The 16,581-nt window shown below is 32.8% G+C and overlaps 1 protein-coding gene across 1 annotated transcript in view; it reads left to right on the top strand.

Moving 5' to 3' along the window:
- BRIP1 (BRCA1 interacting protein C-terminal helicase 1) overlaps positions 1 to 16,581 on the top strand; it is an 86,236-nt gene that overhangs the window by 34,965 nt on the left and 34,690 nt on the right. The window contains exons 6-12 of the mRNA XM_004685019.1: positions 404 to 625; positions 2,866 to 3,065; positions 6,443 to 6,575; positions 7,475 to 7,629; positions 8,992 to 9,157; positions 9,272 to 9,412; positions 13,391 to 13,552. Coding sequence (XP_004685076.1) covers positions 404 to 625; positions 2,866 to 3,065; positions 6,443 to 6,575; positions 7,475 to 7,629; positions 8,992 to 9,157; positions 9,272 to 9,412; positions 13,391 to 13,552 — 1,179 coding nt within the window. The remainder of the gene's footprint in view (positions 1 to 403; positions 626 to 2,865; positions 3,066 to 6,442; positions 6,576 to 7,474; positions 7,630 to 8,991; positions 9,158 to 9,271; positions 9,413 to 13,390; positions 13,553 to 16,581) is intronic.

Here is a 16,581-nt window from a genome sequence, read left to right on the forward strand (position 1 = left end):
TGGCTCAAATTAAAAAGGAACAAAAGTGTCTAGAGAAAGATCTCTCCCTTCCTTGTTCCTCACTCATTTACTTTTCATCTTTAAAGTCACCAGTGATATTATTGCTCTTATGTATCTTCTGGAAATATTTTTGCCTTTTATCATTTTTATCAGAACAAAGCCAGAAAAACATAATTAAATTTTTTTCTCAAGTTAGTTTGATATATATGGAGCTCTGCTAATCTGAGTCAGCTAATGTAACTTATTTTTAAAATGGTTGTGATTGTAAATGTAGTATAATCTGTCTCTGTAAAACCTTTGCCTTCTGTCAGAATTAAAATGTTCCTAACATTCTGAGATAATTTGTTTTATTCCTTCCGTTCCAGTATTGACTCATATTACAATTATGCCTATTTGTTTTTAGGGAAAATTCTGCTATTTTTATCATGGTGTTCATAAAATGAATGATCAGAACATATTACAGTCTCTCCAAGGGATGAACAAGGCTTGGGATATAGAAGAACTCATCAGCTTGGGGAAAAAACTAAAAGCATGTCCATATTACACAGCACGAGAACTAATAAAAGATGCTGACATAATATTTTGTCCCTACAACTATCTTCTAGATGCACAAATAAGGGAAAGTGTGAGTAGATATGTAACAATAAAAACAACTTTTTCCTACAAATTGGAATATGCATGATGACTGTACAAGTTTTTATGTGATTTAAGTCCTTTTTTTGGTTTTATGTTTAATGTATGTAAATCTATAAAAACATTCTAAGTCATATTAAAAACTGAATTTCAACCTTGTTTAAATATCTAAAGTAACAAGTACTTTTAAGACTCTAGTATTGAAATGGGATTATAGTTTGTTTTTTTTTTAAAGATTTACTTTACTTATGCATACAAGAACTGGGGTGTAGGCCAGAGATGTAGGGGGTGAGAAGATTCACCAGAGACAGAGTAGGGAGAGGAACATGTGGACCTACTGAAATACACTGCTGAGGGGAGCAGCAGTTAAGTCAGGAGAGGTCTGCTGTGCCTTCTGGGTCAGCACCCTGGCTAGGGATGGAACTTGTGTTTTAGTGGCTGCAGATAGCTTGATAGGGCTGAACTTAACCCCTGTGCCACCAGGGAGGCCCATGCAGTAGAGTTTCTCAGTCTTTATTGTAATGGCATTTAGAACAAGATGATCTTTGTTGTAGTGGGTTGTCTGTGCACTATAGAGTATATAGCAGCTTGGTTTTGTCCACTAGATGCCACTAGTATCCTTATAGTTTTTAATAATTGAAAATGTATATGAACATTACCAAATGTTCCTTGGGAGACAAAATTACCCTCAATAGAGATCCATTTATATCTATAACCATTTCCATTCATGAATAACTATTTAAAAACATCTGAAGACTTATTTAAAAACTATTTAAAAACATTTGGAGAACTTAGTTGGGGGAATATACAGTCTATGCAAATTATGCTTTGTGAGTATTTGAAAAGTGAACAGCATTAGTGTGTATTTCTGGGTTCTTAGAGACTTGAAGTTGTTACAGTATAGGACAAAAAGTGAGTAAAGTGGTATATTCAGTGGTTGTTCTTCTCTTTTGAACTGACTGCACAACTTAACTTTTTTTTAAGTTCAAATTTAATAAACATTATGTTTACTACGTTATTTGGTTTCCTCTTAAGTCGGTTTCCTCCCTCTGAATGAATTGATGTATCAATGCTGTGCCTTTATTCTCAATATTACTTTTATTATATCTCTTCTTTGCTTAAAAGTCTCTCATGCTCTTTGTTCAGGTTTAATCTTACATTCAAGAAACTCACTAGTCTGTCTAAATTGGCCTTTTCAGTCTTCCCTGTTACACACTCCCAAATGTAAACCCTTCAAACATTATATTATTGTCCCACAAAGATACCTCGTTCTTTCTTGTATCTCTGCTTTTGTTGATACTTTTGTTGAAAGTATCCTATTTTCTCTGTTTGTCCAATCCTGCTATTCAAATGCCAATGAGTTTCCTATTTTTCTTCTCAGCCATCGTCAGCCCTCAGAATATTATTACTTCCTCAGAATGATTCATTAGCAATTTCTTTGTAACATTTTGTATTAAACCTCTCAATTGAAGTTGACACAAACCACTAGTTTCTTAAGCTCCACCTCAAAAGAGCCTAAGAGAAAAAACTTAACTGACTTTCATTGCAATAGTTTCATTGTTGTAGGCAAGACTTTTCTTGTGAGAATAAAGATAATCATAACCAACATGGCAAAAAGAACATGATTTCATACTAGTTTTCCCAAATTACTCTGTTTGAGCAAGCTGGGATCACATATCCATTCCTGAACCAGGCACAGTGACCACAGAGAGATGGAATAGTTTAACATAGCAAGCCTTGATTCTGAGCCTAGCCTTGTGGGAGGGAGGACAGCCCTCGATAACAGCATCAGTGAGAGTAAGGGAAGAACAATTTTCAAAATGAAGGGTTGAGAATTGAAACAGATGCATACTGTATTATGTTAGTATTTTGAGGGTCTTTTAAATCTCTTGTTATTTTGGTTTTAAAGTTTTTTTTTTTTTAGTCTTTAAAATTATCTTCATGCTGGTATTTTAATACCCCTTTGTATAGCCTGCCATTCCTTGATCCAGGCTTGCTTAACAAGTATTACTTTAGTTGATAAATATGCTAAGTATTTTGAGAGTAATGTTGAGCTGATATTTGGTTGGCCTTAGTGCTTCAAAAGTTTTATGTAACATGTATAATCAGTTGCTTATTTAATTGCACTTATGATATGAGCCTACAGTGTGAGTTTTAAAATGAAGTATCTTGTTGACAGCTTTTGAATTCATTTTGCTGCTCATTTTACAGGAAAATTCTTTTATCTCATAGATGGATATCAATCTGAAAGAAGAGGTAGTCATTTTAGATGAAGCTCATAACATTGAAGATTGTGCTCGGGAATCAGCAAGTTACAGTATAACAGCAGTTCAGCTTTGGTTTGCTCGAGATGAGCTAGATATTATGGTCAGCAATAATATAAGGAAGAAAGACCATGAACCCCTACGGGCTGTGTGCTATAGCCTAATTAAGTAAGAACATTTGTCTGTCAGTGTCATTTGTGTTGCCTTTCTATTAAAAACAAGTTTTATTATGTCAGTATTTTATTTCAGTTAAATTATTTTTATTGAGGTAACTTTGGTTTACAACACTGTATATATTCTAGGTTTATAGGCTCACACCTCGTGAAATGTATGTTATCACACCACACCCACCAGCATAACACCAATAATCCTCTACCCTAGTTCACTGGACCCACTCTCTTCTTTGTTCCCCATCCTCCTGTGAGTAGCTCCAGTTTTGCAGTCCAATTTCAAGTTTTCTCTTCCTTTATTTCTTTACATTCTATAGATGAATGAAATCATCCAGTTTTGTCTCCTCTCCTGACTTATTTTACTTGGCATAATCCTCTCTACTTCATCCGTAGTTTTGTAATGGCAAGATTTCATCCTTTATTATAGCTGAGTAGTATTCCACTGTGTATATATACTACATCCTTATTCACTTAATCTGTCGTTTAGCACTGAGGTCGTTTCCATAACTTGGTTATTGGAAATAGTGTTGCAGTGTATATAGGAGTGCATGTATCCCTTCAAATTAATGTTTTTGCGTTCTTTGGATACATACCTAGGAATAAAATTGCTGGATAGTATGGTACGTCTATTTTTAACATTCAGAGAAACCTCTGTACTGCTTTCCACAGAGGCTGAACTATATTTCCATCAACAGTGTAGGAGGGTTTCTTTTTCTTCATATCCTCACCAAAACTTATTTCTGGTATCTTTGGTATTGGGCCATTCTCTGAGATATGAGTTGGTATATTCTGGCTTTGATTTGCATTTCTCTAATAATAAGTGTTGGTGAACTTTTTTTGTGTGTGCTTCTTGGCACACTTTTCCTTGGAAAAGTGTGTTTTGTTTTTCAACCAGAATATTATTTAAAAGTTGATAAGCTTTTACCTGGCTACTTGCAAATAGGTTATTCTTTTGTCTTGTTTAAAATAGTGAACATAATTGCTTTCTAAAATTGATACTTATGAATCCTATTTCTAATTTATCATGATGACTTTAATAGCCCCATAGAATGTATATAGGACTTTGGACAGACCATTGTCATAAATAAAAAAATTCTGTATTTGCTTGATTGCCTATCCTCCAGTTTAAATAGGATTCTGATACAAGTTTCTTTCTTTTTAATAGGTTTTTTTTTTCACATAATTTTGTACCTTTTTTCATCTCAGTTGTAATCCACATGGGCTTCCCACCACCAGTTCACCTGTGTGCCATCCCCATAGTCCAGTGCACTTCCTCTCTCCCCCCCCAACCCATTTTTGATCCCATTCCCCACTCCACCCCTATAAAATGTCTTTGGTATACAGTTGTTCATTATTATTATTATTATTTTCTCCCCTGGCCCTTTATACTCCTGCTATGAGCTGCTATGAGTGAAAAAAATTTTTTTTTTCGGATACAAGTTTCAATTAACCTGATACTCTAAAGTCTACTTTAGATAATTTTTCTTCCACTAGATCTAAGATCTTTCTTTTTCTTCTTTTAGGAAAAAAGAAACCTAACTTTATTCTCTTCATGCTATACTTTAGAAACATTTTAAATAGTTACATGGTTTGAAATTTTATAAAAATTATACAAATTTATATTGTAAAAACTGCATTCCTGTCCCCATCTCCATCCTCCATCAACTTAGTTCTTGTCCTCCTGAACAAGTATCATTCAGTGAATGTTTGTGTATGTGAGTAACTAAAAATATATAACTAAAATCATCACTATAATTTATATCATAAACATATCTGTCACCTCTGGAAGTTTCCTTCTGCTGTTTATGATTATTTTTCTTCTGATGAGAATGCTTGTAATATCTACCCTCTTAGCAATTTTTAAAGTATGCAGTGCAGTATTATTTAACTGCAAAAAGTCTACTTTACATAACTGTTTCCTGTCTTTTGTGTTTGACACTTAATAGTAGAAATCTTCCTATAGCAATACCTAGAAAGCTGTTTAAATTTTAAACTATATTTGTTTAGAATTTCATTGGATGGATGTACAATAATTTATCTAACCAGCCTCTGATTAATCAATATTGAGGTTGTTATAAACTTTTATTACATCAAACTATGCTTTATATCTTTGAGTTACCATTCAGCTTTCAAAACAAAACTCTTTCCCTTCCCTATCCCCCCTCCCTGTCTTCCCTACCTAAGGTAATAGTACCAACCAGTTCCATAAATCAAAAATCAAAGTATTTCCCTTGACCACTGCTTTATTGTATCCAGTTTATAAATGCCATCTGCACAACATATTCCAAATCCTTCATTCTCGTCTATCATCCGTGAGTCATTTCTCAGCTAGAATACTTTAACAACTTCCTAACAGTGTCTGCTTTCATATTTGCCATTTTCCAATAATTCATTTTAGCTTAGAACCTAGAATCATCTTTTAAACACTTAAAAGAGAGTCTCTCTTATTTATTTAAAAGCCTCCACTGAAAACCTCCCCATTGTACTTTGAATAGAATCTGAGTTTCTCTGTATGATTCCTCTTTGTTACTCTCATATTCATATAATTTTTCTTTTTGCTCATTGCTTATAATCATATTAGTTATGTTCAGTTTCTTAAACAAGAAAAGTTTGTTAATCACCTCAGGATTTTTGCACTAATTTTTCCTTCTGTTGAAATACTTTTTTTCTTGATTCTTTTAAAATTGGACACTTTTTGATCTTTTGTTAGAATAAATGTCACCTCAGGGAGAATTTCCTTAACATTCAAATTAAAGTCACAATTATATAACAGTAATCTAACTTATTTACTTTGTGATAGTTATCACTGTCTGGTATTTTCTTGTTCCTGTGTTTGTTTTTAAGTTTATATCTTTAGTGGATGTAATTTCATGAGAATAAGAACCTTGTCTACTTTACTACTGCTATATTTTCACTTTAGTATAATAACTTGCAAAATATAGGCATTTAAGCACTTATTTATTGTTCAGTTATGTGTCTTAATGAATATACTTCTATATTTTTAGTAATCATTGTGTTAATATTTAACACTTTAATTTCTTTTTAGGTTCTCTTATATTGCCTATTTGGTGCATTTAGGACAAACCTGTAGACCAGGTGCTTAGTTGAAATGACATTCATCATATAAAGTAGTGTGAATCCATAAGACATAATTATGATATCACATATATCTTTTTCTTTTCTGAATTAAAAACTTACTTTGGCCTATAATGTTTATTTTGCAATATGACACATGGATGCCTTATAAAAGACATCTTAATCCATATTCTTAAGAGTTTTAAGGAATACAGATCAGTGTGTCTCAACCATCTTTGTTCTGTGAAATAGTGTTCATAAGGATGTTCTGATTGATGGAATTGTTTTAATTTATTCCAGTTGGCTGGAAGCAAATTCTAAACATCTTGTAGAAAGAGGTTATGAATCATCCTGTAAAATATGGAGTGGAAGTGAAATGCTCACAAATTTACATGAAATGGGCATCACCACTGCTACTTTTCCCATTTTGCAGGTAAGATTCTTTTTCACCTGTGAAATTCATTTAGTGAAAGATATAGTTGTGAATAAGTTAATTCAGAGTAAAATATTATACTAATTTAATTCTAAAATTTTACGTTAGCTATATTTTGGGTAAAAATTAGCATTTTTAGTTCAAAGGACATGAGATTTAAAGGAATTGACTGCTTTGTTCAAAGATTGTTAATATTTTTGTGCAATAAATTTAATTTTTCAATTATAGAAATTAAAAATTTAGAAAATAGAAGGATAAAAAATTCTATTTCTTAACTTACATCTATAAACCTGGATGTTTAGAAATAATGAGTGGATTACGGGATACCACTAGGCTATGAAATTGTATGCAAAATTTTATGAGTATGTACTTTATACATTTTTCTGGATAGAGGTTTCATGATCTTCATATTTTCAGAGTTGGTTATCTTTTACAGCTGGGAGTATTTTTCTTTTATTCTTAATTTCTATTTATTTAAATTATTAAATTTATTTTTGTTTTAGGTTTATGGAAAAATTGAACAGAAAAGACAGAATTCATATATATCCCTAGTAATGTACAAAAGCATATATACATACATTCAGACTCTACAATTTCTCCTCTTAGCATCTTGCAGTGTAGTACAGTGCAGTGCAGTGTGTAGTACACTGTTATCATTGAAAAACCAGCATTGTCACCTTATTGTTAACAAAAGTACATATTTTACACTAGAGTTCTTTCTGTGTTACACAGTTCAGTGTTGATGAGAACATAAAACCACCTCTACTATTGTAGTATCCAACAGAATACTTCATTGCTTTAAAAATCTTATGTACTGTGCTTATTCATCCCTCACCACAACTTATTTCCCCTGCCAAACATCAGGTAACCACTTATTTTTCATTTAAAATATTTTGTAGGGACATTTAGCTGCTGTTCTTCAAAAAGAAGAAAAAGTCTTACCAATACATGGTAGAGGAGAGTCAAGAGAAGTACCTATTATTAGTGCTTCTACTCAAATAATGCTTAAAGGACTTTTTATGGTGCTTGACTACCTTTTTAGGCAAAATAGCAGGTAGGTGAAGGTCTGATCCAATCTGTATTTCTCCTTTTTAGAATATTAACCAGTTTGGGTGCTAGCACATTGTTGGGGTGAACAGAATTATAAACAATTGGTGTAAATATTGATTTCATTGGCATAGACTCCGATAAACTGAGCTTAATCAATATTCATGGAATTGAGTATTAGAATTAGTTAATAAATACATTTAATTAATTCTGCATTACATTTATAGTCTAGCACTAAATTTAAGCATTTAAATTTTTAAATATAGTCAGATTTTTCTTACAGTGTCAAAAAGTTTTCTTTATTACTGTGTAAATCTCTGTTCAGTAAAATGTGAAAAATTGGGGAGCCTCCCTGGTTGGTGCAGGGGTTAAAGTCCAAGGACCAACAGCTATTGCTAGGCACTGCCTGGCCAGAAGCTAACCCACATAGCAGCAGATCTCTCCTGTTTCATCCACTGCTCCCCTCAGCAGTATATCATTGTAGCTTCCACTACACCCAAAATTTCTTCTATCATTACCAAATCCATTATAGCCATCCCTATTACCACCAAAGACACCTTTACCACTGAAGTTTCCTCCATGACCAAAGTTGTCATTCTCAGCAAAATGACCTCCAAAACTACTACCAGTTTCCAGAACCACTTTGACCTCTTTGGCTCAATGAAGCACTGGCTATTTCTTGCTTAGATAGGACTTTCCTTACTTCACAGTTGTGGCCATTCAAAGTATGGCATTTCTCGGTGACAATCTTGTGTACAGATCATGGCCATCAAAGGTTATAAAGCCTTTTTTCTTGTCACTACCTCTATTGGTCATGATTTCAGTCACTTCAGCTTTCTGCTGCTCAAAATAATCTCTTAGATGACATTCTTCTGTGTCTTCTTCAATGTCACCAACAAAATATCTTCTTCACAATTAAGTGGGCACAATGTCTTAGAGACTCCTCTCTACTTTTTCATTTAGTGAAAACATATACTCTACTTTTTAGTTTCATTAGCAGCAAAATTATTGTCTGCTTTATACCTAATGATGTAACAAGAACTCTGGGCTAGATATTAGGGGACCTGCATTTAATTTTAGCTCTGCTGTGATTTATGTACTGTTTGAACATAAGGATGGAAAGTGGGTAGTAAAGGGTGGATGATAATATGATCTCTAACATTCTTTTAAGAGTGGGTTGATTGCATAATTAAATATTTTTTATCAGGATTTCTGAATTTAATTAGTAATGTGGGTTGGTGGGGAGAATGTTATCTTTGCATGGAAAGATATCAATATTCTAAATTTAATTTTAATAAAATTACTTTTATATTGTATGGGCATGTTTTACAAAGTATGGTTATTTAATTGGCATTTTATTTTCATCTAGATTTGCAGATGATTATAAAATTGCTATTCAACAGACTTACTCTTGGATAAATCAGACTGACGTCTCAGATAAAAATGGATTGTTGGCTCTACCAAAATCTAAAAAACGTTTACGACAGAAAACTGCAGTTCATGTGCTAAACTTCTGGTGCTTAAATCCAGCTGTGGTAAGTGTATTATATTGTTAATGAAAATTGTGTCTTTTTGCTTAACACCAATGATTAAATAAATGTTTTTGACTCTTTGAAAGATGATTTTATGCATCTAATGTTCCTTTTTAGGCTTTTTCAGATATTAATGGCAAAGTTCGAACTATTGTTTTAACATCTGGCACATTATCACCAATGAAATCCTTTTCCTCAGAACTTGGAGTTACATTTACTATCCAACTAGAGGCTAATCATGTTATTGATACTTCACAGGTTAGTGTCCCTTTTTTTTGAAAGCTTTCAATCTTTCTACCTCAATGTAATTCTATATGATCAAGTTAGAAGTTTCCTTGGTACCTGAGGTACCAGCAAACAGATTATAATAGGAAATACAATATTTCGCTTTAGAGTAAAAGAAAATCTGTCAATAACTTGATAGTGGCAATAAAAGGGAATACATATGATAGTATATATTCAACCCAGTGTGTGAAAATATAATTTTGGATACAAAGACTGTGCAATTCCCTCATTGTAAATAGGCCTCAATTTTTTAATGAAAAGCAGAACAAAAATTGGACATATTTACCATAATCTTGATTGCATAATTACTTGTTTTTTATGTTTCTCTTTTTCATTAGATTATTGTACATCTTTATTCTTCTTTTTAGGTTCCCATTCTACCATTGCATCTGAATTAATACCTGGCATTAATTATGAAGTGTCCAATATGTATTTAAATATCAGAAATGAAATAAAAGTACATTTATGAGTTCCATGACTTAAGATGTTAATTTTTATAGCAATACCATATAAAAGTTGCTTTAATTTTCCTAGGAGTATTTGACTAGGCTTTTATCAGTCTGCCATACTTCTTTTTTGAAGTAATTTAAAGTGGTACCTACAACTCTATGTCTAACACAGTTCTCATTCTTTATAAAACTATCATTTTCAACCAGGGTGTGTATGTGGGGACTTTTTAAAATATTTTTTATTGCATTAATCCTGGCTTAAATTGTTATTTCCATAATAGAAGTGTCAGATTTCTCTTGGCTGTATTGCCCCCACCACCAAGGAACCCATAGTTTACCAACATAGACCTTTATATTGTGCTCCCTTTCTTTGTTCTTGTTCCTCCAGTGGAGACAGTTTTGGTTGTCACAATTAGTTTGCAGGAACAACTGCCATTTAGTAAGTGGGGCTTAGAATGCCAAACTATATAACAAAGAATTGTGCTTTTCAAAATGCCAGGGTGTTCCTACTAAGAAACATTTTCATGAACAGCAGTGGAGGAAAAAAATATTAACTGATGTAAAACAGTGGTACTTCATTAATTTAAAGATAACACAGAAAAAATAGTGAAGGAAAAATAAGTTCAGTATTTTCAAGTTGCTTTCTTTAGCAACTAAAGTAAATATTGGAAGTTATTGATAAATCAGCAAGTATTTCTTACAAGGATGTTAATATAGACTGTTCTCAGTCTAGTGTACAGAAACTCATTAACCTGTAATGTAACTGAATTATAATAGTAATGCTAGTTGTTCTATTACATTTTTTAAGTTATTTTAAGTGTATAGTTCCATTTTGTTGAGTATATTCACATTCCTTTTTCTTTTTTAAGATTTTTTTTTAATGCATACAAAAACTGGGGTATAGGCTAGATATGCGGGGGATGAGAGGATTCACCAGAGACAGGGTGGGAAGCAGAACAGGTGGGTTTACTGAAGCATACTACTGAAGCAAGCAGCAGGCGAGACAGGAGAGTTCTGCTGTGCCATATGTGGATCACCTCCCTGGCTGGGAATTGACTCAGGCTGACAGAGTGCTAGTGTTGCACTTAATCCCTCGGCCACCAGGGAGGTCCTATGTTCACATTCTTGTTATTTCAAAACTGAAATTCTATTCCTGTTAGACAATAGTTCCATTTCATCTTCTTGCCAACCTTTTAATCATCAGTCTGCTTCCTATTTTCATGTATTTGATTGCTTTAACTATCTCAGATAAGTGTAATCTTAAGGTAATTTTTTTGGTGCTTATTCTATTTAGCATGATGTCTTAATGGTTCATCAATTCATAACATGAGTCAGAATTTCCTTTTTATAGCTGAATAGTATTTCATTGTATATATTTTTATCCTTCATTTGTTAATTTTCCCTGACTATTTTTAAAAAATTATGAATTTCAGAAAAGTATAAAGAAAGTGTTAATATAGTCAACAGCTTTATGCTGTTCACCTAGATTTATCAGATAACATTTTGTGTGTATATATGTTTATATTATAGGAAAGAAAGTGAAAAAAGAAAAATTTAGCAAAATGTTAATTATCTTACATATGTATATATGTGATTTGGGGGATAAATTATTAGAAAGTGATTTGTGAACAATGTGACACTTTTTATTTAGTTTACTGTATCTCTATTAAGAACAAACACATAATTCTACATAAGCACAATATTATGGTCATACCCAAAAAATCTAGTAGTGATACAATAGTCAATATTTTTATGTGCCAATTTAGTCCCCAGATATCTTTTATACCTGTTTGTTTTTCTTATTCTTGATCCATATTCCAACCATATGGTATATGTTACATTTGTTTTTGTTTTGTTTTAAGATTTATTTACTGGTGTATACAAGAACTGGGCAATAGGCCAGGTGTGGGGTGGGAGGGGGAAGAGGTGAGGTCTGCTGTGCCATGTGGGTCACCTCCCTGGCCAGGGATCTAACTCGTGCTGCAGTGGCTGTAAATTGCTTCACAGTGCTGTGCTTCCACCCATTGCAATACCAGGGAGACCCTGTTACATTTGGCTTTTTATATCCCTTTAGTCTTCAAAACAGTTCTCTTGCCATTTTTTCCCCCGTCTTGACATTTTTTTAAGAATTTGAATTTACTGGTTTTCTTAAGGAATGACTTATAACCTGGATTTGTCTGATTGCTTCCTTGTAATAAGATTCAAGCTAAACAGGTGCCTTCCTTGTGGTGCAGGTGTTAAAGTCTCAGTCCTACCAAGCTATTGCCAGCCACTCCAGCATGAGTTTGATCCCCACCCAGGGAGCCAACCCACATGGCACAGCAGATCTCTCCTGTATGACCTGCAGCTCCCCTTAGCAGTGTATTTCAGTAGATCTTCCTGTTCTACTCCCCACTCTGACTCAGGTGAATCCTCTCATTCCTACACCCCAGTTCTTGTATGCATAAGTAAATAAAAATAAATCTTTTTAAAAAATGTTAAACAGTTAAACAGTTTGGTAAAAATATTAATAGGTGATGTTATTTCACATTGCACCTTATCAAGAAACATAATATCTATTAGTTAATCTTTTAAAAATTGGTTAAAATGGTGTTGGTCAGGCATCAGCTCGCAGAATATACATTAATCTCATTTTTCAATAATCTGAAGTGTTTGTATTGTCTTCACACTACTAAATTTTGTTCTTTTTTTTTTTTTTTTAAGATTTTATTTATTTGTGCATACAGAACTGGGGTACAGGCCAGAGGCTCAGGGGCGGTGAGAGGCTTCACCAGAGACAGAGTGGGGAACAGAACAGGCAGATCGACGAAGTACACTGCTGAGGGGAGCAGCGGGCGGGTCAGGAGAGGTCTGCCACACCATGTGGTCACCTCCGGGGCAGGCTGGAATTGAACTCATGCAGAAGTGGCTTTAGATTCTCAGTGCTGTGCTTTAACCCGCTGCGCCACCAGGGAGGGCCAATTTTGTTCTTTTTTGAGTCAGATGTACTACTCTGCTAAACAAGTGTAGCAGAATTGCAGATAACTGTAAAGCTAATTTTCTGTGACTGTCAGTCATTGAGTACTCATGACTTCGTGAAAGATTAGTTCTGTCGTATTTGAGTCTTAGAGACTTACCTGTCTGCATCAGATCATAGCATCATAGCAACCTCATTTTAAGTAATTTCTGATTTAGTCTTCATTTATTTATATCATCTAACGCAATTTTATTACACACTTAGGTGTGCAAAGCTGTTGAGGAGATAGAGAGGTAAAATCCTATTTGCTTTCAAGAAACTTTCAACCTACCAGAATTCAGTGTTCTGACTAAAGTAAAACTTAGAAGTCAATTCTATCTGTAGTTAAAAGCAATAAAAAGAAATCCCTATCATTTAAAAATCAATTTTCTCTAAAGTTGTTGCTTAATATTCTTTTGACATATAAGTAATTAAGGTTTCCAACTAAATGCTAATTTGTCTATTTGGCTTAGGTATAACTCTCATACTGACATATTTATATTCTAGGTTTGGGTTGGCACCATTGGGTCAGGCCCCAAGGGGCGGAATCTCTGTGCTACCTTTCAGCACACAGAAACATTTGAGTTCCAGGATGAAGTGGGAGCACTTTTATTATCTGTGTGCCAGACTGTGAGCCAAGGAATTTTGTGTTTCTTGCCATCTTACAAGGTAAGGGAATATTTATTATTTCTTTTGGCTTTAAAGAAGCATGTGGGATTATCATGATAAACTTCCTAGGGTCAGGAGCAACAGGAGAATTACAGTTTTTTAAATATAATGTATTATTTTACTTACTTAGTGAGATACTGTATGATTGTTTTATCACTGTTTTACTTGGAATGCTGAAAAACTAAAAGTCATCAAGCAGTGTTAGTTTTATAAAAGGGCAATTATATATCTATTACTTTTATTCTTAGGGCAGCTTGATATTTTCATAGTACGAGAAAAAGGAGCATTTTTTTCCACTTTCATGTATTACACTTTTGGATGTTTTAATAGTCTGACTCTAAAGTCACTTCTGTTTAACGTTGTGGGGAATATGTCCTGTACAAATCCTTGATACATCACTTAAAATAAGGTAAACCTATAATCTGCGGATGTTTCAAATATCAATAAGAAAGAAGGTAAATATTTTAAGTGGAACAATATGGTTTCTTCTCAGGTTCACTGCAGTTTAAAAGTGAGAAACATCAAACTAGTAGCAACACAAGCAAAATTCTCAACATATAAACTTCATATTAAATAATACATATAAAAATTATAGCTAGAAGTGATAATTAAAATTACAACTAGAGATTGAACATTTACATTTTATTCTTTCTCTGACAATCAGTGGTAAGTAGAAAATGTTCCCTCAAGGAAAATAGCTTATGCATTTTACTCATAAAGATGTAAAAGAAAATCAGAGTCTGCAGTATACAAATAAAAGATCTAAGTTGCAGCTTTGGCACCACTGAGTCTCATTCAAAATGATTTAATAGAAACATTTTTATCCATAACAAGAGTTTAGAAAGCCTTTTATCCATAAAAATGATCTCTCGGTTTCAAAAACAGTGGTGCTACTAGTTTAATGACAGTAGAATCAAAATCAAATTTATCTTAGTGGGAATATGGTATTCTTCACAAAACTATTACAATGTCTAGTAATTTGAAAAGACTGAAAGAAATGTAAAGGGAAAATCTGGAAGGACAATTTTCTCACTTTTATCTTTATACAAATACCTCTGTTCATAACAAACAGAATTCATTTCTTTCAGTTAAAGGGTAAAATTTTGAGTAAATCACAGATACATAGAGGAAATCCATTTTCTGCTGAAATAGGTGATTCGATCACCAGACTTATGTCCTATGGATTATGAAAATCTGTAACTTTCTATCCAATCTTACCATTAATTTCTTCATGCAAGCTAACTCAGTGATTATAAAAAATGTTTCTAGTGAAATTGCTAATGCTGTACCTTCAGTCTAAATGTTCTACTCCTCACTTCCTTATTACCTTTGGAGCTATATTATAGATAAATCCTTTAGGAGGTTTCCCTGTTTTATTTGATCAAAATGGTATCTCCCTACTCTTACCCCCAGATCACTTTTTATTTCCCTAATAATTATGAATGTTATCAGCTACCATAGGGAATTGTATGTTTCTTTATACCACTACTAAACTGAAATCTTCTTGAAGGAATAAGTTGTTCATTTATGAATCTAAAGCAGGGTTTAGCACAGTCCTTTGAACACAATATGCATTTAAAATTTCCTCAAATGTATAAGTAAATAAAAATTATTTTTATTTGTAGTACTTATCCCCATCATATTTAAGCATTTTTCTTTCAAAACTGTCCGCTTTTGTGAAGTAGTATTTTTCCAGAGCATTTTACCTTCAAGTTTTATAGCAGTAGGTTCATAAATTTAGTTTGACAATAGCAGAAGTAGTAACTCTTAGGAAACACTTAGTGTTTGCTTCTTACTCCTTTTCTTCTCTAAGCCTAGATTCTACTTTGATTTTAATAATGCAGGTTCACTGAGTTTATTGGAGGTTTACTTTAATTACTGGTCTTTTAACAGAAGGATAGAAAATTAGTTTCTTTCCTTCCCTACTGTTAGTCAACTCAGTAAGGAGTAAAACCTGTAGATGAATTTGTATGAATAAATGTGTTCATTCTGATTCACTAAGTCAATATATTTTCACTTTAAGGATGACAAGACTGATCAAATACATACATATTAACTAAATGGTTATTTAGACAGTTATGAACCAACTAACAAATTCAGAATTCATATTTTAAAGAGATAAGAGCATATTCCATATGTAAATAACAATTGCATTCTTACCACTTTCTTTTCAAAAGATATCAACAAAGTAGATTATCAGGAAAAAATTAATGGATTTACTTTTCAAATTCTGTTTTATTTGTCAATTTTTACATTGTAAGTATAATTGTGTACTTCTAGCAGATGTACCAATAACCAATTCTGTAAACACATATGCCAGTGTCAGTGGCATTCCTCTAATGTTTTCAATCTTTTAATGATCCTGTGAGAGGGAAAACTCCATTTGGGTGAGCAATGTAGGAGCTTTCATTTCTTTGTAGATAATCAAAAACTCCAAGAGATCTTACTTTCACTTCAGGACAGGTTTTCTCCATTTTATTCTTTCCTAGTTCTTTTGCTGACTGCATTTATGTTTGTTGAACATTTGATTTGAACTAACTATAACCACCCTACTAAGGTATTGAGTCAGATATCCTCATATAGCTAGAGTACAAGAAGTTGTTTCAATAGAAATTAATATTTTTTATTTTTTCCTATTTTATATTTGAATACAACAATCAATAATTTAATATATACCCGTTTTTACTGTAATTTTTAAAATTATAAAATACTGCAATTTTATTTTTCACTTTTACTACTGTGTAAAAATGACTACATTTTATCCCTAACATTCCACCTGTAGGTACAGTAGGTACATAGCAACTGAAAAACAGAAACTAAACATTTCTTAAATATTAGTACCTCATGAAATAAATAGTGAAGAATCATCTTCAGATGGAAAAATACAGTACGTTTTACCTATGAAATGAATTATGTGAGTAAGATGACAAAAGATGGTAGTCTATTTAGGCAGGCCTATTAAAAGCATTAAGACTTGAGTATTGGCTATTAAAGTGAGTAAATGGCAATATTATAAAGTTAAACACATG

Source organism: Condylura cristata, unplaced genomic scaffold (assembly GCF_000260355.1).
Source record: "Condylura cristata isolate star-nosed mole 26May11 unplaced genomic scaffold, ConCri1.0 scaffold00017, whole genome shotgun sequence".
Lineage (NCBI taxonomy): Eukaryota > Metazoa > Chordata > Mammalia > Eulipotyphla > Talpidae > Condylura > Condylura cristata.